The following is a 24,684-nucleotide window of genomic DNA, read 5'->3' as shown; positions in this document are numbered from 1 at the left end:
GCACGCGGGCAGGAGCGGCGGCGCGGCGTCGGCGGCGGCGTTCCGCCGGCGCGGGAGCCTTTTGGCGAGGCCAGGCGGCGGGGTCGCGGTCCGCGGGGGCTGGCGGCTGCAGTGCGTGCGGCAGCAGCTCGCGGGCCAGTGCAGGGCGGCCCCACGGCGTGCGCGTAGTGGGGGCGGTGCGGCCACGGCGGCGCGGCGGTGCTGCGGTGGCGATGGCACGAGATTCGGCCGGGGAAGGGGTCGGGAAGGGAGAGGAGAGTGCAGCCGAGCTCACCAGGGGCTTGATTTGGGCGGAGATGGACCGGGGTGGGGGTTCGACGGAGAAGGGCGGAGCTCGGGGATGACAGCAATGGCGGCACGGCGGTCGGGAGCTTGATTCGGCCGGCGTGCGGCACGAATGGGCTCAGTGAGGGGCGGTGGAGGTGGAGAGCGAGGTGGTGCGGCTTGGGGCGCGGAGAATCGAGCAGGGGTGGCGAGGATGGCCAGATTGGACGCCGGTGGCGGCCTGCTCGGCTCTGCTCGGCACGGCTCGAGGACGAAGGAGAAGGAGGAGGAGAAAACGGACACGGCTTTGTGGGAGATATGGACGGTGCGTGAGCACGGCGGACGAGGGTTGCCGACGGCCGACGCGTGGCGTCGCCGGCGACGACGCGGGGTCGCGGTATGGGTGCGCGTACGGCTTCACTGGAGAGCCCAGTAACCGGATTGAATTCGTTTGAAAAGATTTTGAGCAATGTTTGACCACCCAAAACTCCAAACTTCATATGGGAACATGAAATTTGGCCAAAATAAAAGTTGTAGAGGGATAGAAGATCTACAACTTTGCTTTTGGGCGAAAGTTGATTTGATGCTCGAATCATCAAGAAAAACGGGGTCAAACACGGCTAAAATGATGTTTACTATGCGAACACGATTAACGCTAACGACGTGTTTACGCCATGATTAGCGATTAAACACTCCATTAGCGTAAACATTAACACCGGGGTGTTACAGCCTTCCCCCTTAAAAGAATCTCGTCCCGAGATTCAGACACGAGAGAATGTATAAGGCGAGAAGGTTCGAAGAGGAAATACCTGGATGAGCGTTTAAAAAGTCCGGATACTTGGATCTCAGAAATTCCTCTTTCTCCCAAGTAGCTTCTTCTTCGGAGTGATTGCTCCATTGAACTTTGTAGAATCGGTTGGTTGTGCGACGAGTAACTCGATCTTTGCGATCAATAATCTTGATAGGATGCTCAGGATAAGTGAGATCAGATCCTAACTGAATGGTGTCCATGTCAATAGATTCAGTTGGAACTCTTAGACATTTCTTTAATTGGGACACATGGAAGATGTTATGAATTGCCGATAATTTTGCAGGAAGGTTCAACCGGTAAGCTACAGGACCACACCTCTCCACAATTGGGTATGGACCAATGTAGCGGGGAGCTAACTTTCCTTTTACTCCAAATCTTTGTACGCCTTTCCAAGGTGATACTTTTAAGTATACATGGTCACCGACTTCAAAGACGAGTGGATCTCTCCTTCTGTCAGCATAGCTCTTCTGCCGAGACTGCGCAATTTTCAAATTTTCTTGAATAAGGCGGACTTGTTCTTCAGCTTCTTGAACCATATCGGGTCCAAAGATAGTTCTTTCCCCCGCTTCAGACCAATTCAGAGGCGTACGGCATTGACAACCATATAAGGCTTCAAATGGTGCCATTTTGATGCTTTCTTGATAGCTATTGTTATAAGAAAATTCCGATAATAGTAAACATTGATCCCATTTCTGTGGATAGACTAATAAACATGCGCGGAGCATATCTTCTAAAATCTAATTAATTCTCTCCATTTGGCCATCTGTTTGAGGATGATAGGCTGAGCTGCGGATCAATCGAGTTCCTAAACAAGTATGCAATTGTTCCCAAAAGCGAGCAACAAACTGGGTCCATCGATCTGATATGATAGTCTTTGGCACACCATGTAAACATAGGATGCGATCCATGTACAACTCAGCATACTTCCTTGCCCGATAGATTGTTTTAACTGGAAGAAAATGTGCGGATTTGGTCAGGCGGTCTACAATGACCCAGATCGAATCATAACCCTTTTGAGTTCGGGGTAAACCGACAATGAAATCCATGCTGATGTCTTCCCATTTCCATTCAGGAATACTCAAGGGTTGCAACGTTCCAGCTGGCTTGAGATGGCTAGCTTTGACCCTACGACAGATGTCACATTCTGACACATACCTGGCAATTTCTCTTTTCATCCGAGTCCACCAAAACTGTTGTTTCAAGTCTTGATATATTTTGTTGCTACCAGGATGAATTGATAGTCGAGAGGTATGAGATTCATCAAGAATTTGCTTTCTGAGCGCAAAATCCTTAGGCACCACTAATCGGTTCGTAAACCATAATACATTCTCACTATCTTGGTGGAAACAACTTACTTTCGAATCTCCTTCTGATAATCTCCTCCGAATTTCCTTTATTCCTTTATCTTTCTTTTGTGCTGTTATGATTAGATCACGAAGAGTAGGAGTGAGTTCTAGATGGGCCAGTGTGCCATGTGGTACAATGCTCAAGTTCAGCTTTTCCATTTCAAAGCAAAGAGAATCGCTTAATGGTATAGCTGAGATGCAATGATAGTGAGCTTTGCGACTTAGCGCATCCGCAACTACATTCGCTTTACCCGGATGATAATGCACTTCAAGTTCATAATCCTTGATCAGTTCCAACCATCGCCTTTTGGCGCATGTTCAAATCAGGTTGAGTAAAAAGATACTTAAGACTCTTGTGGTCAGTGTAGATGCGACAAGGACTACCCAAGAGATAATGCCGCCATATCTTCAGAGCATGAACTACAGCAGCTAATTCCAAATCATGAGTTGAGTAGTTTTCCTCGTGGCGTTTGAGTGACCTAGACGCATATGCAATCACTCGGTTCTCCTGCATCAAGACACAACCAATACCAGTACCAGATGCATCACAGTATATGTCAAATGGTTTTGATGTATCGGGTTGAGCCAGGATAGGTGCAGAAGTTAAAAACTTTTTCAAAGTATGGAAAGCCCCTTCACATTTGTCATTCCAATGAAATTTGACACATTTCTTGAGTAGCTCGGTCATAGGCTTAGCAACTTTTGAAAACTCTGGGATGAATCGACGATAATACCCAGCTAATCCTAGAAAGCTGCAGATTTCCTTAACTGATATCGGAGCCTCCCAATCCAACACATCTTGAACTTTTCCTGGATCAACTGAAATACCCTCTGCAGATATGACATGGCCTAAGAAAGGAACTTCTTTAAGCCAAAATTCACATTTGCTGAATTTTGCATACAGCTTGTGCTCTCGTAGATGTTGAAGAATAATATGAAGGTGATTGGCGTGCTCTTCTTCATTCTTGGAGTATATCAGGATGTCATCAATGAATACCACAATAAACTTGTCCAACTCAGGCATGAAAACCGAATTCATAAGATACATGAAATAAGCTGGAGCATTAGTCAATCCAAAAGACATGACTAGGTACTCAAATAAACCATAGCGAGTGGAGAAAGCAGTCTTTGGTATGTCCTGAGGTCTGATCTTTATTTGGTGATAACCGGGTCGAAGATCTATCTTAGAAAATACCTTAGCTCCGGCTAACTGATCAAAGAGAAGGTCAATGCGAGGCAATGGGTATTTATTCTTGATGGTAATCGCATTTAGAGGTCGGTAATCAACACATAACCTCAAACTTTGGTCTTTCTTTTTCACAAATAAAGCTGGGCATCCCCACGGTGATGAGCTTGGACGAATGAAACCCTTATTCAGTAAGTCCTGCAATTGTACCTTCAATTCTGCCAATTCATTCGGTGGCATCCGATATGACCTTCTAGAGATAGGTGTTGTACCCGGTTGGAGTTCAATAACAAACTCAACATCCCGATCAGGTGGCAGTCCAGGTAAATCCTCTGGAAAGACATCTGAATAATCGCACACTACAGGTATCTCCTCTAAGCTTTTACCCTCCAATTTATTTATGGTTGTATTGTGTGCCTTGTACTTGGTCAAAAGTAACACCGTAGAACCATGTGCACGTGAATTGATCTGAACAGCATGCGCCTGAGTATCCAACACAACTCCATGCGCCTTCATCCAATTCATACCCAATATGATATCAATCCCTTGATGTGGGAGAATGATAAGATTGGTCGGAAAGATTCTTCCAGCCAAGTTGATTGGTACCTTTCTTGCCATTTGGTTTGTGATTATTTGACCACCTGGGAATTGAATTTTATATGAAGTGTTCATGCACTCAATTTTCAATCCGTGCCTATCTGCACAAGCCTTACTAAGAAATGTATGCGAAGCACCAGAGTCGAATAGAACCCTAATTGGATGATCATTGAGGGAAAATATATCTGCCATCACATTCTCCCCTTCTGGCACGTCCTCACAAATGGTGTAACTCACACACCTATCCTTAATATACGGCGCCTTCTTTTTCTTATTTGTATTGCTAGAGCCTTTTCTCAGCTTGGATGGAGTATAACAGATATTCTCCGAGTGATGGCAACCCTCGGCTAGGTGATGCTTGCACGGGTCAGGGTGGGAGCGAAAAACATGATGCAATACGGGTTTCTTTTGCTCCAATTGTGGAGGAGCCACAAGTTTAGGAATCCCCTGTCGTAGTTGATGTTGAGTTTGGGAAAAACTAGTGGACCCCAGGCGTAGGCGTTGCACAACATTCCCCGAAGACCCCATAGGTGTTTTCTTCCTCTTTTTTGCCTTCTCATGCTTCAACATCGCATCTTCTTGGAGGATAGCTTTACTGACCAAGTCATTGTAGCTGGTAAATGTTCTCGCTGCTAAACGCATGAGTAACTCGGTATTTAACCCTTTCTAGAAACAATCTTGCTTCTTTTCATCGGTATCTACGTGATGTGCAGCATATTGTGCAAGATGATTGAAAATGTTGGCATATTCCATCACTGATTTGTTCTCTTGTTTTAGATTTAGAAACTCCTCCACTTTCACTTTTATGAAACCTTCTGGAATATAATGTGCCCTAAAAATCTTTCTAAATTCTGACCAGAGAATCTGTCTCTTTGTTGGTTGCATAGCTAAATGATTGGCCCACCATATCTTTGCCGGGCCTCTCAGCTGTTGCGCTGCAAAGGCAGCCTTGTCCACTTCTGTGCAATTCAGAATGCCAAACTTGTCCTCTATGGTGCGAATCCATGCATCTGCCTCAAGGGGATCATCGGCCTTGTGGAACAGAGGTGGTTGGGTGGCAAGAAAACCGACGTAGTCAGTTTCTGCTGGTGGTGCTTGTCGACCTCTGCCAGCATTACTTTGCACCAGTTGCCTCAACAATTCGATCTGCTCATTGCGGTTGGCGATAAGAGCCGCAATAGCCTGAGTCAAGGAGGGAGACGGTGGTGGTTGTGCTCCTTGACCCTCATTTCCACGGTTAGCAGCGTTGTTATTGCCCATCTGCAAAAGCACCATCCCTTGGTTAGCCATTCCGCTATCGGGACTAATCCATGCAAATAAAGAATGTGCATAATTAATATGAACACACAGCATGAATCGTCCCCTTCGCGATATGGTTCACCAAGGGAACAAAATGGTTTGCTTCAGTTGAAACCGTGTCTAATCGGGTTGAACAACAAGTTGGTAACTCGGCTAGCTAAAACGTTGCAGTCTTAAGGTTGCACAATTATTAACCACGAAGCGACCAACCAACTCAAAAATGCAAGATGCATGCACGGTCTATCGTTCTCACCCAAACAATTACCAATTATGGTATACGAAGACGACTAGTGGCACAATTACGTACTCTCCCTATATATACTAGTCGTTCCTACGATCAAGGATTCATAACGTGCTTACGTAGTTAGTGTTCCTGCAGACAAACCAGGACAACAAGAGAGAGATATAAATATCTATTTCTGGACCCTTCGTGCCAGCACACACGAACGGCCCCCATGTGTCCTACGCCACACGGGTAACGCATATGCAGTTTTCCACATATTCACACATACATTACCATCCACTATAGAGATGGCACCCAAACGTTCGACGCTGAATGGGCAGCGCTGCATACATTACCGAAGCAACGTATTCACTTCCCGTACAAATCGCCTTACGGGACACCCAAGGGTACAAGTGTCCCAAGGTACACGATTATGACCAACTGCATAACGAGTCTTCACCTCGTAACATTGCCTTACGAGATGGCCGTGATCACAATCACACGGTCAGAAATCCGCACTCCATATCAGGCGGCAGATAGCGACAGGCTCATTTGAATTGAGCCTTATCACCTCCTCGTATGCTCAACATACGGGACCCGCGCACGTATGAAACACGTGGGCTATTCTAAGGACTATCAGAATACTCACCTTACTTACCTCAGCGTAGGTGCGTCGTTACAGAATAGTAGTTATGCATAAAAGTAAGGTTTAACGAGAAGTAAATGCTGGAAGTGCTGGAATAAAATAGATATTTAGATGCCACATAACTTATAGAACATAATTAGGGCATACGAACTATCTACTCTATTCCTTAGCGCATCAAGTGTCAACTCCAAATCCTTCCTTCCAAATCCATTCCCAAGGCCAAAGAAGCTCAAATCGGTGCGGGGGATCATCTCCTCCAAGTATTCCACCTTGGGGTGGTTTCATTCTCAGGTTCTCTTGCAAGAGAGGCTTGCTCAAGGTACAAAAAGCTAGGACTAAAGGGATTGATCGTTCTAGGGTGTGTTAAGTGGTTTCTTTTGGGTCAATCGTTTCCGTATGAGTCACTCTACTAGGGTCTAGAAGGGTTTTGGTTTTTGGGGGTTAGTTTTGCCATAACCAGAATTTTGATTTTTGGGGGCAAAATGGTAGGAAACCCGGAAACTCCGGATATTAACCCGGATACTCCAGAAAATCCGGATATTTTGGATATAAAATCCGGATATTCCGGGATTTGCAGAATTGTGGATGTCAGGTTGTCTCGGGTAGTGGTGTGTGTATACGGTTTAGGCTTGTTTCAAAGTTACAAATCATACTGCATGCATTCTCATGTCATGTGCATACGTGTAGACACCGCCGCCGAAGGAGTCGTATACGAGGTGATCGCAAAGCCGCAGGAGCACCTGGAGCAAGCCCAGCAGGAGGTTCACGAGCACCCGGCCTGAGGCCCAGTCGACTCCAGTAGCGAGCAGCAGCCCGAAGGCAAGCCCCAGTGCATGTCCTATTATTTTAACTTATAATCCACTATATATATATGCTTATTTAATTACTTGTGCATTAGGTTTTAGGAGTTGTCTGGAATCCTAGTTGCATGATCCCTATGTTTCCTTGAGTTTATACTAGTGTGTATAGGTCGATAGCGATGTCATGCTTAATAGGACTCGGTAGAAGCCGAGTGACTTCTTGGCACTCGCGAGATATAGGATGTTTCAGAAGTCGGGTAATTGCCGGTTACTCGCGAGACGTTTAATTATTTATGTACTTCAGTATTGAGTTGTGTAATGCAATGTGGAATTGATGTAAACTTGAGACCGAACGGGAAATGATGATGGTGTATAGGTATGGCGGCAGGACAGGGTTCCTGGTTGTCTTAGCCCCGTCTGTGTCGATTAAGGACCGGTCGTTGTGGCAGTGCTGATCGGGGATTGAATTGTACTAACCGCATGCCGGGAGTAGGAGATAGTCAAAACCGGTAAGCCTAGTACTGCCTTGCTTCGAAAGTACAGGACTCCATCTCACCTCCTGGGGTAGTCGAGTAGTCGCAGAGAAGTGAGATGCATATTTTTACTTTTGGTGGTCTCTCGTTGAGCTCGGCTGACCATATGATGGTGGGGCGGTCCTGTAGTTCGAGGTAGGGAGGGGAATGGCTGGTGCGTGTGGTCCGACGGGGCTTATGCGTGCCGTGTTGGTTAGGTCCACCTTGCAAGGTTAAATCGGATCGATTCGCTGTGTCTCGCAGATATGAGGGCCTTGATCTCTTTGTCGCCTCGTAGAAATGAGTTAGAATGTTAGTGATATATGAGGATACTAATTTGAATCATTATTGAATGCTCCGACATGCTTGCTTTAGATATACAAACAATTGTTGATAGTCTATCTATATAAATATGTGGCTAAAACATTGAAAGTAAGGATCCACCTATAGATGCTTTTTCTGCAAAACAAACCACTAGCCAAATAGCCGTGCATGTCTAGATAATGGGCTATGTATACCCATAGTCGGGTAAGCCTTGCTGAGTATTAGTATACTCAGGGTTTGTTGCCACAATTATTTTAGGACACCCAGACGTTGACTTCTGCCCCTGCTGTATCAAGTTCATCCGCCGGGATGCAGAGGGGTGGGAGGTGGTGGAGCGAGACCCTTAGGTTAGGGCATGGGCAGGTTGCACGCTTGAGGACAGTATGTGCAGCCCCTCTGTTTTGCTTGGACCGGTCTGACCGATCGGAAGGACCGGTCTGACCGGTAGGTTTGGGCAGGCCGAGTGCAATCGGTCTGACCGATTGAGAGAACCGGTCTGACCGGTTGAATAGGAGCTGAACCAGAGTAGTGGTAGGATTGTAGGATCTTTTCCATTTGGCATGGCTAACCATTGTAAAGGTTGTTAAGTAGTTGAATTATGTAAAATATGTAAGATATTTGTGTATCTAAACTCAGTTTGTAAAAGCTCTTGTATTTGGTTGTATCTCCTTTGTATTTTCTAGTAATTGTCGTGCCTGTACCATCTGCGCCCACCTTCGCGTGGGACTACCGGTGTTGTTTCGATCGGGCCGTGGGTTGCGAAAGGATTGCCAAATTAAACCATTAAGCTAATGCGCCCGATGTGTTCAAATGACGGTTATTACGCTTAATTTAGAGTTTTAATTTGGCGGTTCCGTCACAGACACCATCTCGCTCAGGTTCACCACCGGCGAGGCTGTTGCCGACGCCGCCGCCATGGACCGGAGGAGGCGGCAGACCTCCTCCTCGCGCACGCCGCGGAAGGACCGGACCCGACGCGCGCTGAAGAGCTCCGTGGTGCAGATCCTGTAGAGCTGCCGCCACCCGTCGCCGTAGGGCGTGAACACGAGGCCGTAGCTACCCTCGCCGAGCAGGATCTTGCCGGTGGGGCTCATGGGCCGCGTCGCGAAGGCGAGGTCGTTGGCCTGCAGGATCTCGCGCGCCACGTCGGCCGACGAGGCCACGAGGACCGGGAGCTCGCCGAGGCGGAGCAGCATGAGCGGGCCGAGGCGCCGCGCGAGGCGGCGCATCGCGCGGTGCGTGAGCGCGCCGCCGGCAAGGTGGTGGATGTGGCCAGCGCCCACGGCGATGGGGGAGACGTAGCGCGCTGCTGCTATGCCTGTGCGTCGACCGGTGGCGGAAGTAGAGGAGTGGGATGGCGAGGAGCAGAGGGATCACGAGTAGGTAGAGGGGAAGGTCACCCATGGCTGGCGATTTGTGTGTGCTTCACTTCGCTTGTGTTCATCAGCTTGTAGTGCGTGCGTGATTTGTGACGTGTCTTGGACTTGCTCTGCAACAATGGTGCTTGTATTATAACGAGCTGCGAGAAAACCGAAGCAGCCGCAACTCTCTCGATCTCTCCTCTTCCCTCGTTCTGTCTCGGTCTCTCCAGTTTGGCAATTCCTACCTAAAAACCTCTCTCTTATGATCCTCTCCCTCCATGCCGGCAGCCCTTCCCCTCCCTCCCGAGGCGGCGGCTTCCTCCAAGCAATTTTCAATGCGCGGCTTTTGGTCATCAGCCCAGCCCCAAATACCAGGAGCCCATCGCGAGTTGGGTTGGGCTGCAGAAGGCCCACGGAGATTCCATTATTTCTCCGTGGCATTGCGGGCGCCTCCATTTCTTCCTCCTCGGTGACGGTGTTCGGGCCTTGTTGGCAGTTCATGGATCTTGTCAAATTGTCGATTAGTCCAAGATCGTCCTAGCTCTCGCAGCTCAAGCCTCTTCTAGTTCTATCTATCCACCTATCACAACTTCGTCCCTTTCAAAAAACCAATAACAACTTCATGGTCGATGAAGGATGACAGGGCCAGTGGCGACCTTGATTATTCCTCGCTGGTGAATGGTGATGCTGCCGGGAAATTAACCACCACCCTACCGTGGTTGTTCAGAGCAAAATAGAGAAAACCACGAGACCAGCTGGAGCAGTGCACCTCAAGTCAGGTCAATGGCGTGCTCCTCTCGATCAGTGCCGCGCCGGCTGCAGTCTACGGATCGCTGGACTGGACTGGAGCGGGTCTGTCGGGTCTCGGGACATTGTTTCAGTTCGTACAGATTTCTGACGACACCGGGGGCACTTGGACCCAATTACAAGCCGCGCAATTTCTTACAGCTTGGTCTTGTTTAGTTGGTGAAAAGTTATTGGTTTTGGTACTGTAGCACATTTCGTTATTACTTAATAAATAATATTCAATTATAGATTAATTAAACTTAAAAGATTCATCTCGTGCTAATTAGTTAGACTGTGTAATTAGTTGTTTTTTAACTATATTTAATGCACTATGCATGTGTCCGAATATTAAATGTGACGGATACTGTAGAAATTTTTTTAGGAACTGCCAGTTCGTCGACAACTGCGGCTGACGGTGATGTTTTCCTTGAATTTAATTAATACTGTATTCCACATCAGAGACGATTCGGACTGAGACCATGGAAGCAGAATCAAATACCGCGCTCAGTTTATAATCAGACTAGTGGCGTCAAGTCAATGGAAAGCTCATCTTGATAGCGGCTGCCTCCGAGGGCAATGCAATGGCGTGCTGTGCAACGCGACGCCGGCCTTAGCTTCATCGACGCATGATCCTGTCAACCAGCCACAGTATTTTCAATCTTCGTCTTCGCGTGATAGCTATACATACTGTATGATTACGTACGTTATTATCGTTATAAAAGTATAAGCAACCGAATAACCAGCGCTTCTTCCACAAAATTATCATCTTGGTCAACTGTGCCAAGGTCGTCGTCGCTGATGATGCTGTTGGATTACATTGCCCGGCGACGATGATCAAGTGGCGGGAGTAGCCAAAATTTAAAGGGAAATTGGTCTGTGGCACATCCCCAAATGGTGATTTTGTGCACAACACACTCCACTCTTTGAAATTATGCACAGCACACTCCGTTCTTTGATTTTTGTCTCCAACACACCGCAGCACATAAAAGGTCTTCTTTGCCCTTGCAAAAACCGGGCCCACCCGTCAGCTCTCTCCCTCTCCCCCGCCAGCACACTACCTGATCTCTGGCCACCGGATCCGAGCCGCGACGCGTCGCCGGGGAGCTCGAGCCCGGGGCGGATCGGCGCCGAAGGAGCCACCGGCAGGGCGGAGCTGCTGCTGCCCGCGCCACCGGGCATCCACTCCGAATCCTGTGACTAGGCGACGACCCCTCCCTCCCATTCTCTTTCCCATTCCCCTCCTCGTTCCTCACTCCTTCCTCCATGGCTGTGGCACTTGAAGGTTGAAGCTGCACCGGCGCGCCCCCTCCTCGCGGCTCGGCGGCCTGCGCGAGCCCGGGCGCGCGGCGGGCTGCGCGAGCGCCGGCGCGCGGTGGCCTACGTGAGCCCGACGCGGCGGCGGGGCCGGGCCTGCGAGCTCGCGGTGGTCGAGCGGTCGCGGCGGCCGCCCTCCCTCCTCCTCCCTCCTCCAGCTCGCGCCGCCCTCTGCTCCTCCCTCCCCCTGTGCTCACACTCGCCGTCGCCCGCCCTCCTCCATCTCGGGCCGGCGGCGGGCCTCGCGGCGGCACCCTCCCTCCCTTCCCTGCGCGCCGCCCCTTCCTCCACGCCCAGGCACGCCACCTCGCCGCCGCGGCCAACGACCCGTGCGAGGGCGCCTGCTCTCGGGCCCCGCCGTCGCGGGGACCCGCTCGGGACGACGACGGCACCGGTCCTCCCCTGCTGCCTCGGCGGCGCACGCTCGGCTGGCCGGCGCGGGAGCCACGGCAGGCGCGCGACGACGACACCGCCCCTCCTTTGCTCCCTCGGCGGCGCGCGCTCGGCGGTCCACGGCGGGCGGCGCGGCGTCAGATCCCGGCGGCAGTCCGCCCTAGCGTCCCTCCCACACGGCGGTGTCCGGACCGGCCCGGTGGCGGCGCGCCGGCGAGGGAGAGGATGGAGGGGGGCGCCGTCCGTCCATCCACTGCCCCGCCCCACCCGCTACCCCGGCGAGCTCCAAGGCTGGCGCGCCTCGTGGGGAGAGGGAGCAGAGGAAGGGCGGCGCGGCCCTGCGGCTCGCTGGAGCACGTGCCCGACCGTGACGCCGGAGCTCAGGCACTCGTGCCGCCATGCCGGCCGTGCCTGCCCCGACGGCCTGCTGCAGCCACATCGGCCTTGGAGGCGCCGCCGCCGGCCTTGAGCGCGCGCTGGCCTTGCTGACGGGGGAGAGGGAGAGAGCTGACGGGTGGGCCCGATTTTTGCAAGGGCAAAGAAGACCTTTTATGTGCTGCGGTGTGTTGGAGACAAAAATCAAAGAATAGAGTGTGTTGTGCACAATTTCAAAGAGTGGAGTGTGTTGTGCACAAATTCACCATTTGGGGATGTGCCACAGACTAATTTCTCAAATTTGAAGCCCAACAGCAAGCTTACTGCTTATAAGAGCTCCATCGCTCACCTCCATGCCAATGCAACTACCTTAAGCTACTGCTACGCTAGCTAGACGTCTTCAATCAACATACCTGAAGAAGCATGTCGGCTGCCGTCGTCCATCACTTGCTCCTCCTCGCCGTCGCCCTGGTTGCCTTCGCGGCGACACTGGTGCCGCCGGCCAGCGCGGAGGACACCATCCTGGGCTACAAGTGCGGCATGCCTGCGGCGGGCAACGCGAGCAGCGACGCCTACAGGTCCAACCTCAACGCGCTGGCCGCCATCCTCGTCGCCGGCGCCAGGGCGAACGGCTCGGCCGCCGGCGCGGTCGGCGCGCCGCCCGACGCCGCCTACGGCGTCGCGCTCTGCCGCGGGGACTTCACGGGCGACGCCTGCGCCCGGGGGCTCGGCGACGCCCTGCGCACCACCGTCAACGACTCCGAGAGCGCCTTCGGCTGCGGCCGGCAGGTCAGGGACGTGGCGCTCTTCTACGACCGCTACCAGCTGCGCCTCTCCGGCGACGACGTCAACGGAGACGTGCCGCGGTGGGCGGGGAACAACACCAACTTCGTGGCGCCCGCCGACGCCGCGCGGCGGTTCGACGGGCTCGTCAAGGAGCTGGTGACCACCATCGCCGGCATCGCCGCGGGGAGGCCGGACAGGTACGCGACGGGGCGGTCGCGGTTCGGGGAGCAGCGCCTGACGCTGTACGGGCTGGTGCAGTGCACCGTGGACATGCCGCCGGAGCGGTGCCGGGCGTGCCTCGACGGCCTCATCTCGGCGTTCCCGGCGACGTTTCCCAGTGGGCAACATGGCGGCCGAATCCTGGTGCCGCGCTGCACGGTGCGCTACGAGACGGACGACACCTTCTTCAACACAGCCGACCTGTCAGTCGACCTGCACAAGCCCAAACCGGCCAAACGTACGTGCTTGCTCCCTTTCTTGCCCTCCTATTCCTTGTTTTGGTTATTCTACTAAAATATATAACCTAAATGTACACTTTAGCAAAAAAAATATAAATGTTGATTAGGCGAAAGTGCAATTATTTGAAAGTGTTTCTTTGTAATAAAATCATTTCTGTAAGTGCCAAAAGTTAGTTTTTATTCGGGTAATTTTGTTGCGGAACAATTATATTGTGTATTTTTTCTTCTAAAAAATAATTTTAACTCTGCTTTTTAGAAAGCAGAATTATCTTGTAAATTAGGGATCAAAGTTTTCAAAATTAACTACAGCACCCCTGGACCTTTATGCTTGGATCCTCTCCATCTCACTACAACATGAACACGTTATCCCACAGTTCATTAGTAACTCTAATTTCTTTATTTGGTTTTGACTGTCGTTACGCAGCGAGCAAATCTTGGCTCTGGGCGACCATAGCGGTTGTCTCTGTATTGGTGTTGGCTGCTAGTTTTCTTCTCCATAGATGGATCAAAATACGAAGGAGAAGAGGTAACAAAGAATCTTCCACAAAAATCCCTTCTTGGCTGAACATGAATTATAGAATTTCTACCTGTGATCAGAACTTGCTAGGTTGGAGCTAAGAAGGTTGTCTCTTGCTGTGAAAAGTGTGGTCAATCTATGGAGAATGGAAGAAGGCAACTCAGGGTTTTCGCTCTACGACTTTTCTCAGATGAAAGGTGCTACAAATGGTTTTTCAATTGAAAACAAGCTTGGACAAGGTGGTTTTGGTGCTGTCTATAAGGTATTTAATTTAAGTCGTTTGTAGTGATGTTCAAACATCACATTAAGTCCTGGCTCTATCTTTGAACAAAAAGAACTGTTATAACTAAGTAAAATATATTTGGCGTTGTCAGGGTCTGTTGCCTGATGGGCTTGAAATTGCAGTGAAAAGACTTGGTCCCTGTTCTTTACAAGGTTTGCTAGAGTTCAAGAACGAGATCCAGCTCATTGCAAAGCTTCAGCACAGGAATCTAGTCAAGCTGCTGGGCTGCTGTATTGAAGGGGAGCACGAGAAGATTCTGGTCTACGAGTACATGCCAAACAAAAGCCTAGACCTCATCATCTTCGGTATGCCAACAAGACTACCTTGAAAGCTTCTCCATAATAAAATTTTCACCTTGAAAAATTCTTACATTTGAAAACTACAAAAGATCATCTTCCCCCCTTGAAAACACCGTGCAGACCAAATTTTCATAAGATAAAAATCTGTGAATTTTATTCTTATTTTTCTTAATCTAACTGCAGTTGGCTTCTGCAGAGAATAAAGAAGGAGTGTCACTAGACTGGCCTAAACGTCTGAATATAATCGATGGGATCTCGCAGGGGCTTCTCTACCTCCACATACACTCACGCCTCTGCGTGGTCCACAGGGATCTCAAAGCTAGCAACATTCTCTTGGACAGCGAGATGAACCCCAAAATTTCAGATTTTGGGATGGCTAGGATATTCAGCTCCAGCGTGGCCGAGTCAAACACCACTAGAATTGTAGGCACACAGTAAGCAGCTCGCTCCCACTGCAGTCTGCATACATTTTCAAGTTGACTAGTATAATTTGTATAGTTTACTTGTGTGTATGGTCCACTAAATATTTTTGTTTGGCATGATCAAGTGGCTACATAGCTCCAGAGTATGCCTCGGATGGAGTTTGCTCTGTCAAATCTGACGTCTTCAGCTTCGGCGTCCTGGTCCTGGAGATCATCAGCGGGACGATGACCACTGGGTCCTACAGATACGATGGCAAATTGTACAAGCTCATCGCATATGTTAGTACTCTAGAAAATAAATCATTTCCCTTGCTCATAGAATAGAAGACTAAAAGCTAATCAGAAAAAAAAGCAAAAGAATTACCTCTTTGCGATCTAACTTTCTTTTCTTGTAGGCTTGGCTGCTCTGGAAAGCCGGGCAATGGCGGGAGCTGGTCGATCGCTGTTTATTAGGGAACGAGGACGAATACCACTTCACGATGGAGAGATACGTCCATGTGGCCCTTCTCTGCGTTCAGGAAAGCGCGGAGGACCGCCCTGCCATGAATGAGGTCGTCAAGATGCTGAGCAGCGGCGAGGGCGCGGTCCTCCCGGAGCCGAAGCAGCCGGCCTACTTCAACGTGCGCCCCGTGGGCACGGAGATGTCGGCATCCTGCGACATGAGCATTAGCATAACCCTGTCGAGATAGCAGTTGCTTTCATGTTGTATATACTGTATGTTGCAGTAGCATACTGACATCCAACGTGGTGGCCTGTAGTCTGTAGTCTCTTCTGTTCATATGTTCCCTCGTGTATAACATTATTTAGGACAGCTTGGACCAGAAGACTGACGGCATCGTAGTAGTTCAGAATCGAGCATTGCAGTTGCAGTTCAGGAATCGTGCCTGGAGTACGTACTCATCAGAGTTTCAGAGAGTACAGAGCTACCAAACAAGCAAGAAGACGCAGCAGATATATATGCAGGAAACGAGGCAGCAAGAATCACGTTCGATTTCTTTTTTCAGAGCCGAGACTCTTACCAAATCCTGAAATGAAATGAAATGAAATGAAAGGGGCATCTGCATCTCGTGGGAGTATCAGAGAAGGGCCAAGATGACTCTTGTCCAAGGAAACAGAGACCAGACCCTGTTCGGTTGTTTCAGGCCACCTAAACTAACCGCCACCTAACCACCAGCCCAGCTTTCCTTTGTGGATCGGATGCCAAACTCACATCAACCCTGCTGACCGTCACACGTCGGAGCTGCGACGGCGACATGACCACCGATCGATGATAGGACTCTTGTTCGTTTACCTACCATATCTAGCTCACTGCCCGCAGCGCATCCGTCAAACCAAACACCTGCACCCGCTCACTCCCCGAGTCTCATGTCTCTGACTCTCCTCCCCATATCAACAAGCATATGATGCCACGGCCGATCGATCGAGAACATTTCCTCCATTATATTGTCCGGCGATCGATCGAGTTTTTCATTCTCTCCTCGTTCCTTGGAGATCTTGAGCTGATAAGCCAGCCAGGGTGCCCTCATCCGATCAATTACTTCCATTCCATCGTTGGCCACGCCCCTGCTTCCTCCCGTACCTTGCCTGCAACGATCGTCGATCGAGTTATATATGTTGTTGATGCTGTGTTGTGCAGCAGCTCAGTGCTAGCTTGCTCTGACTGACTGCAACCAGCACAAGTCCAGAAGCATGGGTTGCAGGGCGGCGGCAATGGCCATCGTCGTGGCGGCGGCGCTCTGCGCGGCGGCGGCGCTGGCGAGAGACTTAGGGGAGGTGGTGGACGAGTTCGGTGGCGGCGCGTCCTTCATCTTCGGGGACTCGCTGGTGGACGCCGGGAACAACAACTACATCCCGTCGCTGTCCAAGGCCAACATGACCCCCAACGGCATCGACTTCGCGGCGTCGGGCGGCATGCCCACGGGGCGGTTCACCAACGGCCGGACCATCGCCGACATCATCGGCGAGATGCTGGGGCAGGCGGACTACTCGCCGCCGTTCCTGGCCCCCAACACCAGCGGCGGCGCGATCCTGAACGGCGTCAACTACGCGTCGGGGGGCGCGGGGATACTGAACGCGACGGGCAAGATCTTCGTCAACAGGATCGGCATGGACCTGCAGGTGGACTACTTCAACGCGACGAAGCGGCAGCTGGACGAGCTGCTGGGCGGGGACAGGGCCAAGGAGTTCCTGCGAAAAAAGGCCATCTTCTCCGTCACCGTCGGCTCCAACGACTTCCTCAACAACTACCTGATGCCGGTCCTCTCCACGGGCACGCGCATCTCCGAGTCGCCCGACAGCTTCATCAACGACCTCATCTTCCACCTGCGGGACCAGCTCACGGTGCGTGCTTCAATTGATCACTCGCTCAGCATCAGCAATGGCGGATCGATCGATCGATCGATCCTTAACTAACTGATGGTTGCATGCAGAGGCTGTACTCGCTGGACGCCCGCAAGTTCGTGGTGGCGAACGTGGGCCCGCTGGGGTGCATCCCGTACCAGAAGACGATCAACCGGGTGGGCGAGGACGAGTGCGTGAAGCTGCCCAACCAGCTCGCCGCTCAGTACAATGGCAGGCTCCGGGAGCTGCTGATCGAGCTCAACGGGAACCTCCCCGGCGCCAGGTTCTGCCTCGCCAACGTCTACGACCTCGTCATGGAGCTCATCACCAACTACCCCAACTACGGTGAGCACGCACGCAGTCGAATGAAGGGGAATCGATCGCCGGATCTAGGTCAGGATCAGGATGATGAGATGCTAATTTTTCTTTGCTTCTTATTGTTTGCAGGGTTTGAGACGGCGAGCGTGGCGTGCTGCGGCAACGGCGGGTCCTACGACGGCCTGGTGCCGTGCGGGCCGACGACGAGCATGTGCGACGCCCGGGACAAGCACGTGTTCTGGGACCCCTACCACCCATGCGAGGCCGCCAACGTGCTGCTCGCCAAGTACATCGTCGACGGCGATAGCAAGTACATCTCGCCCATGAATCTCAGGAAGCTCTTCTCCCTCTAGCTTGGGTTTCCCGGCCCATCAAGCTGGCCGTCCACGTCAAGCTTCCCTTCCACCATTCCCGCCTGCATCTGTATCATCTGGGACAAGTGCTCAACTAATCTTTTGCCATGTAATTTTCAGACTTCAGAGTGTGCGTGTGTGTAATTTTGTAAGCCAGTTCCTCGCTCATTGCAGATACGATTTTTTCTTTCATTTTATAAAAAAACATTGAGACTCATTATTGGGGACATTTATCACTTTATAGATACCACAAAATTAGATTCTACGGCACAAAAATAAAATGAAGGACGATTAGGCCAGAACGTACAACAAACGTTAGGAGTAGTCCGGACTACTGGCAGTCAAACCATCGCATAAGGTCCAATAATTATTTTTTGTTCCGGAATATTTTTTTTTATTCCTGAACAATTTTTTTGTATTGCTAGAACAATTAAAAAATTATTCCGAAATAATTTTTTTTGTTCTGAAACAAATTTGATTATGGGCTAGTTTGTTGGGCCAGTTTAGGCCCAAAACACAAAATTCACGGCCCAGGCGAGCCCAATTTACCCGCTTGATACGAACCCAATCAAACTCGACGCAGCCCAACTTGGTGCGCTTCCCCCTTCTCCCCCCAGTTCGCTCGCTCCCCTCCGGCCGCCGCACGGAGAGAAGCCGCCGCCGCCATGCAGGCCGCCGCCGCGCGCGCGCGTCGTGTCATCGCGTCCCCGGCGGCCTCCGGACTCCCCGGCATTCTCTGGGGCCCTCGCCTCGCGAGCGCATCAGGCGCTGAGGGTGCCCTCCTGCTCCATCTCCACGGCGTCCCCTCCTCGGCGTCCTCTCGGCATCATGCCAGGGACTTCTCTTCCTGCTTTGCCCCCCAATCGCCTGGTGAGCTCTCTTACCACGAATACCTCAACTGTATCGTCTTGTTGTTGTGATCCAGATGATGCACTGCTCGCGGGTTTGCCTGCCGCGGCATTTCGTCGAACTGGTGGGGAGCGCGCAGAGCAGCGTGCTAACCTTGTTGTTGATGTTCTCTCTCGCATCGCATGGGTTTCATGTTAAGACTTAAGAGTGTTCATGCTCACTCGGGAAGTGGTGAAGGTTGGGGATTGGCTGATTCAAGGGGCTTGCGAGGGTTTCAAGGGCGTAGAGGGCAGAGATGTTCGTCCGTGCGACGTTCTGTGGAGTTAGCTGATTTGTATGGTGGTTTCCATTTAGAGGCCGGATTTGATGGGAGATATTTTCAGTGAGCTCTTTGTGGACAATATGCTGAAAATTGGGTTGACTATGACTCCCAACTGCCTCACAGTGCACTAATTTGCTTGCACTACTATATGCTTGCCTTTCATAGTGAGGCCACTGAATGTAGTATATATTTCCTTGAATAATTCATCAGCATTTCTTTGATAATCCCTACCATAAGTGAGTCTGGGACCAATAGTGAACTAAGTATTTAAATCATTGTGTTATATGTGTCCTGGCTTCGATCATATGACGTCGTGCCATTGAATAATTTGGATAACTAGGGAATTGAAATGATGATGTGAGTTTAGCTAGTTGGAGTGTCACTGCATTTGTTGCCACAAAAGATTATTATATTTCTAAACAATCTCCACTTGTTTGTGGGGGCAGCTAGTTACATAGAAGCATCTATCAACTGTACAGAGTCATGGCTTGGCATTCATCCTTCCTTGTCTTCTTTTCCATCTTGAGCATTGTTTTGGGTGGTTTGGATTATATTGAACTTTTCTTCAAGAAAAGAGGATGTTACAAACACCTTCTGAAGTACCCCAGCTTGACCATTAAGTTGCTTTATTTATTGCAGTGAAATAATTCTTTATGGGGGTAATTAATTATATCATTGATTAAATTAATTTGGATTGAAACTATCTTTACTAAATTGTTTTTCAATAATCCAGGTAACCTTATATTGCCAACCATGGCTTCACAATGGTTGAGTGAGAAATCAGTACATCGTCATATGGCAACAGCTCATTTCTCAACAGAAGCAAGTGACGTGGATCACCCTACAGGTCATTTTGGAACACTGTTATGCACTGTTCTTGCCATTACATAGTTCCTGTTCTCCCATTGGCCCTGTAAACTGTGCTAGATTTGTTAACGTATTCAGTTTTTTGAAGAAAACATTATCAAAATTAAGTAGCAACTTTTTCATACTGTTGTTAAGTTAGCAGCAAAAAGATCCCCTGCATAGGTATCCAAACATTTACCACCTTGGCTCATCAATGTACCTTACATCTTCCTGTTGTCTTTGCAGTTTCTTAAATTAAGTTTTTCTCATGCAAGTGATTCATGATTGTAATGCAGAAAATGCAGAGCTGTTTTCTGACTCTGATGCTTAATTAAAGTTTATGTATGATCTGGTCATTTTCCCTGGTTGGCTTTGCTAGATTCGTGGATTTGACATTTGTTTTTGCTAGTAGAGGTTTATGTTTCTTGTAAAGTTACAATTTTTCAGATAACTCCAAACCTTTCACAGAGTAAAACAAGCAAGGCATTGTTCATTCTGCTAGGTTTTTGGTTGAGTTTGCTATGTATTTCATTTGATATGAATTAGTGATTAGATATACTATAACTACACATAGAATGGATTTCTTAATGCTCATTAGCCTGCTCCTTGGATTATTTTCTTAATATTGTATTTCCATTTGCTGATGTCATGGTTGGCCACAGAAGCTGTAGAGGAGATGTACCAGAAAATGTTAAAATCTGTTGAAGCTGAGACTATGCCTCCAAATGCCTGGTTGTGGTCGATGATCAGTAGCTGCTCCAATAAGGAGGACATTAAACTTCTTTTTCAAATTTTGCAGAAACTAAGAGTATTTGTAAGTTCCTTCATTTTCCTCAAACATGTATAATACTTCTCTGTGCTATTCTGGCTGACTATGCTTGTGGTCATTGTATATTTTGTGTACTACTGTACAAATCAGCTTAGTACATTGTATAACTTACAGTTCAATTGTCTGTATATTTGCACATTCATTGGTATCATCACCACCATGCGGGTATGTTACAAGTACCTTAATTTTTCTTCGTTATTCTGTGAAGAAGTGTCAATTCATCTGAGTTAACATAGAGTATTCTTTATATGTTGGTCATGTTGACATATGGAATAAGATTGCGTGATCTGGACTTGTTGACTGCACTGTCAAAACAAATTTAGATGTTGATGCTGGAACATTCTTAACAAGAATAATTTCTGTGCTAGTTCCTTATAGTTAGTACTTAGTAGTATATCTGACTAATGTCTCCGGACATCGATGACCAAGTATGTTCTCTTGTCCTCAAATTGTTCTATCACTATACCTGTCTTAATCTTGTACTTATCCTTGATTCAGAGACTATCAAATCTTCGCATCAATGCAAACTTCAATGACCATCTCTGTATGAAGGTGACTGAGGCTTGTGCTCGTGTGGGCGCCCTTGACTATGGTATGATTTGAAGTATCTAAGAGATCTATTTCTGTATGGAATCTAGTCTGATACATGAAGACATCAACTTTCATGTGTTATCATTTTTCGATTTTGTTTCTTCTATAGTGGACATATTAAAGCTCTTTGACCTAGTTTCTGATTGGAAACGTCCTATTCTGCCTTCAAAATTTAGGCTAACTTAAGGCCCCCATTAATTCAGTTTTATGTTATGATTTATGAATGCAGGTTTGAAGGCTTTATGGAAGCATAATGTTTATGGAATCACACCAACCATTGGTTCTGCTCATTATCTACTGGTATTCATTTTATTTTAACTCTTGTACAGTTTCCTAGTTACCTGGTTATGAGGTTATGATCCTCTCCTTTTGCAGCAACATGCTAAAGAGCTGAATGATACTAAACTAATGGAAAGCATAATGCAAGTCCTTAGGAGAAATTCCTTGCCGTTGCAACCAGGCACTGCTGATATAGTCTTCAGGTATGTTGTTATCTGTTCTCAATTGGTTTTGTAACAATCTATTCTATTGGTCATATATTGTTTTCATATTATTGCCTTTTAGATAATTGTGAAAGATGGTAAATAGAGCTTAGAGATATTAAAATCGATAACAGTGTTTGACCACAAAAATCAGCCTATCTTTCTGCAATATAGTTCTGATTCACTTTGTCCTGGTGTACTTAACAAAATATATTCTCGAAATGTTAACTTTATTAGTGGACTTAATTAGAGATCCAGGGTTATAACTAACTAGGTGAATTTTGCAGAAATGGAGCCTCAAGAATTTGTTGTGAATTGTGATTGATTTATAATTCATTTTACCTTGATTTTAGATCCCATTCTCCTTTCAGTTGTTGATCTCGTGGGTTTATACTGCCTTATGCAGCATCTGCTACAATGCTGATAGATGGGATTTACTCTCGAAATATGCTGAAAGATTTGTTAAGGCTGGCATCAAGCTGCATCGTACTGCATTTGACATTTGGATGGAATTTGCCGCCAAAGTTGGTAAGCAGTTTGATTCTTTTATGGGCCTCAGCCAAATTAGACAGCCGGCCTAAGGCTAGATTCTGGTGTGTAAGTATGTTGGAGGTGCATTGCCATTTTGTACCTCAGCCAAATAGTTAGGGATGGACAGAATATGCATCATTGCTCATTCCCGGTGGCATGGTTTGATCTTTATGATTAATCAAGGAGGGGTCACGATGTTGTTAAATCTTTTTTTTTTTGTTTATGAAATGGTCTGTTTTTTTGGCAAATCATATATATTGTTTTTTGTAGTTGTGACATAGTGTAGTTTTTTTAGGCTTTCTCAATATATTATTTCTGCTTCTGCAGGTGACTCTCAATCTATTTGGAACATCAATAGTCTAAGAGGCAAGTCTGTCAAACACTACACTCTTGCAACAGGTTTTGCTTGTGCAAAGGTAATTATTCCCGGAATGGACATTATCACTCAATAAGCCAACTGTAGTATTACTTCGTATGTTATTTGGTGTGAGATCGACTAACGGTCTGTGCTTTTCAACGTGCCATGTTAAGCTGCAATAGTACATTTATCAGTATTTTTACTGTATCAATTAAGTCATGACCAATGGGTGTTGTTGGTAATTTGTTTAAGATTATGTCCTTTGCTTCAGATTTCTGATTGCAGACTCGCTATGGTTATCTTGCTGCAGGGGTCTCTGCTTGATTGGAAGCCAGAAAATGCCGCTGCCATGACTAAACTCCTTTACAAGGTTTGGCACAGGATTACTGAAATATTGGAATAGCTAAACACCAGCAGTATATTCAAACTTGTTTCTGGATAAAAACTGGTTGTTACTTACTCTGAATGTCCTGCTGCATCTCTGCTGGCTGTATTGTTCCAGCTCATGCTATTTTTGACATTTTAAATGTTAAAATGTTATCCAAAATTGCACAAATATTTTATTCTAGAAAAAATCTGTAGCCAGCTTTTTACATATAAAGCCTTGAAATGACATGTTAACCTGATGAAATATTTATGGTTGGATGTAGCATTTGCCTGATCAGAAGAAACCATTTGTGAAGGATGAACTCCAAAAACTGATTGCTGAATGGCCCACAGAGGTGATAAAAAGGCAGAAGAAAGATGATAGGAAGGTGAGATACTTGATCTTTTGTTCGTTTCCTCCACAGTCCAGCTTTCGGTAGTTACCAGCAGAACTATCATATCCTTGTGAGATTGGATTACACTTGGCAGTAATTTAACTAGGAAGTGCTAGTTCGGCAATTTTTTACTAGTACCAAAATTGTTGAGCACTGTATATTCCTCAGATCTGTTATATGTAACTGTGTACCGACTAATTGTATCTGCATTTATCAGGCGATGGAGGAAGCTTTGATTAAGGACATCCCTATGATGATCAATTGTCTGACAAAGTCAGGACTCGACATTCCTGTGGATTTGGAGAAGCTGACCCCTCAGCTCCAAGCAGCGTAGATAAGAAGGGCGGGTTGGCAGACGATACCCCAAGTACGGGCTCTGTGGCGTGGGTGCAGGCAGCCAGCTAGCCAGGCAAGATCAGCGCGCGGCCATATTGATCCCCGTGTATTTTGCTTGATACGTGTAGCGCTTAGCCTCTCCGATAATATATAGCATGTGTGTTGCGATGGCGCACTCTGTTGTGACATTGATTTTGAGCTGCAATTCTCTATTTTTTTTATAAGCTAGAACCGGAAAGCAGAGACATGCAACAAACAGCTGTTGTCATAATGCCATGTCAGTGCCAATATTGATTTTCTTCCTACTCCTATAGGCATGTGGTTTCCTGTATTCTAGTACATCGTTTTTGTATATGGAGGCGCGGTCCTCCGAAGGATCATGTTCCCAGTTTTTTGAAGAGAATGAAAATTTGCCCAGATCAATTCAACATGTTTTTATGGCACGCAAGTTTCTTTTTTTTTTAATTATTGGTGCTAATGATAGTGTTACATCTAGACTCAGGAGTGCAATTCTCCTGAAGTTACATCATTTCTTTTTTGTTACGAGCAATACGTGTATTGGTTGGAGAGAACAGTTTGGGAGTGCAATTCAATATGTTTTTTGTTTGTACAATTAATTATATGCTGGGCTCATGAACGGGCGTCATCTCATTCCCCGTCTAAAATCAACGCGGCGGGCGAGTCGGCGACGACGCGGTGTCGCTCCGCTAGATAGTGGGACGGACGCGCCCTCCGGCGAACCGGCGGCGTCCCTCCGACCACACAA

At 48.1% G+C, this 24,684-nt stretch overlaps 3 protein-coding genes across 3 annotated transcripts; all 3 read left to right on the top strand.

Moving 5' to 3' along the window:
• The first annotated feature begins 12,660 nt into the window (after positions 1-12,660).
• On the top strand, positions 12,661-15,871 carry LOC120695609 (cysteine-rich receptor-like protein kinase 19). The gene is made up of 7 exons (XM_039978812.1): positions 12,661-13,480; positions 13,906-14,007; positions 14,079-14,260; positions 14,373-14,586; positions 14,777-15,014; positions 15,128-15,281; positions 15,398-15,871. The coding sequence occupies exons 1-7, from the start codon at positions 12,661-12,663 to the stop codon at positions 15,689-15,691; spliced, it is 2,004 nt and encodes a 667-aa protein (XP_039834746.1). The 3' UTR covers positions 15,692-15,871.
• A 481-nt stretch (positions 15,872-16,352) lies between these two features.
• Positions 16,353-18,242, top strand: LOC120694791 (GDSL esterase/lipase At2g23540-like). The gene is made up of 3 exons (XM_039978062.1): positions 16,353-17,342; positions 17,432-17,687; positions 17,790-18,242. The coding sequence occupies exons 1-3, from the start codon at positions 16,692-16,694 to the stop codon at positions 18,011-18,013; spliced, it is 1,131 nt and encodes a 376-aa protein (XP_039833996.1). The 5' UTR covers positions 16,353-16,691; the 3' UTR covers positions 18,014-18,242.
• Positions 18,243-18,583: 341 nt separating this feature from the next.
• LOC120694790 lies at positions 18,584-24,346 on the top strand. Its single transcript, XM_039978061.1, has 11 exons — positions 18,584-18,883; positions 19,918-20,031; positions 20,693-20,844; positions 21,358-21,451; positions 21,680-21,750; positions 21,826-21,932; positions 22,339-22,460; positions 22,791-22,879; positions 23,132-23,191; positions 23,472-23,576; positions 23,800-24,346. The coding sequence occupies exons 1-11, from the start codon at positions 18,679-18,681 to the stop codon at positions 23,914-23,916; spliced, it is 1,236 nt and encodes a 411-aa protein (XP_039833995.1). The 5' UTR covers positions 18,584-18,678; the 3' UTR covers positions 23,917-24,346.
• The last annotated feature ends 338 nt before the right edge of the window (positions 24,347-24,684 follow it).

The sequence above is a fragment of the Panicum virgatum genome, chromosome 2K (assembly GCF_016808335.1).
Source record: "Panicum virgatum strain AP13 chromosome 2K, P.virgatum_v5, whole genome shotgun sequence".
In the NCBI taxonomy this organism is placed as follows: Eukaryota; Viridiplantae; Streptophyta; class Magnoliopsida; order Poales; family Poaceae; genus Panicum; species Panicum virgatum.
The sequence above is the reverse complement of the archived record's forward strand: the minus strand, read 5'-3'. Positions and strand labels throughout refer to the sequence as shown.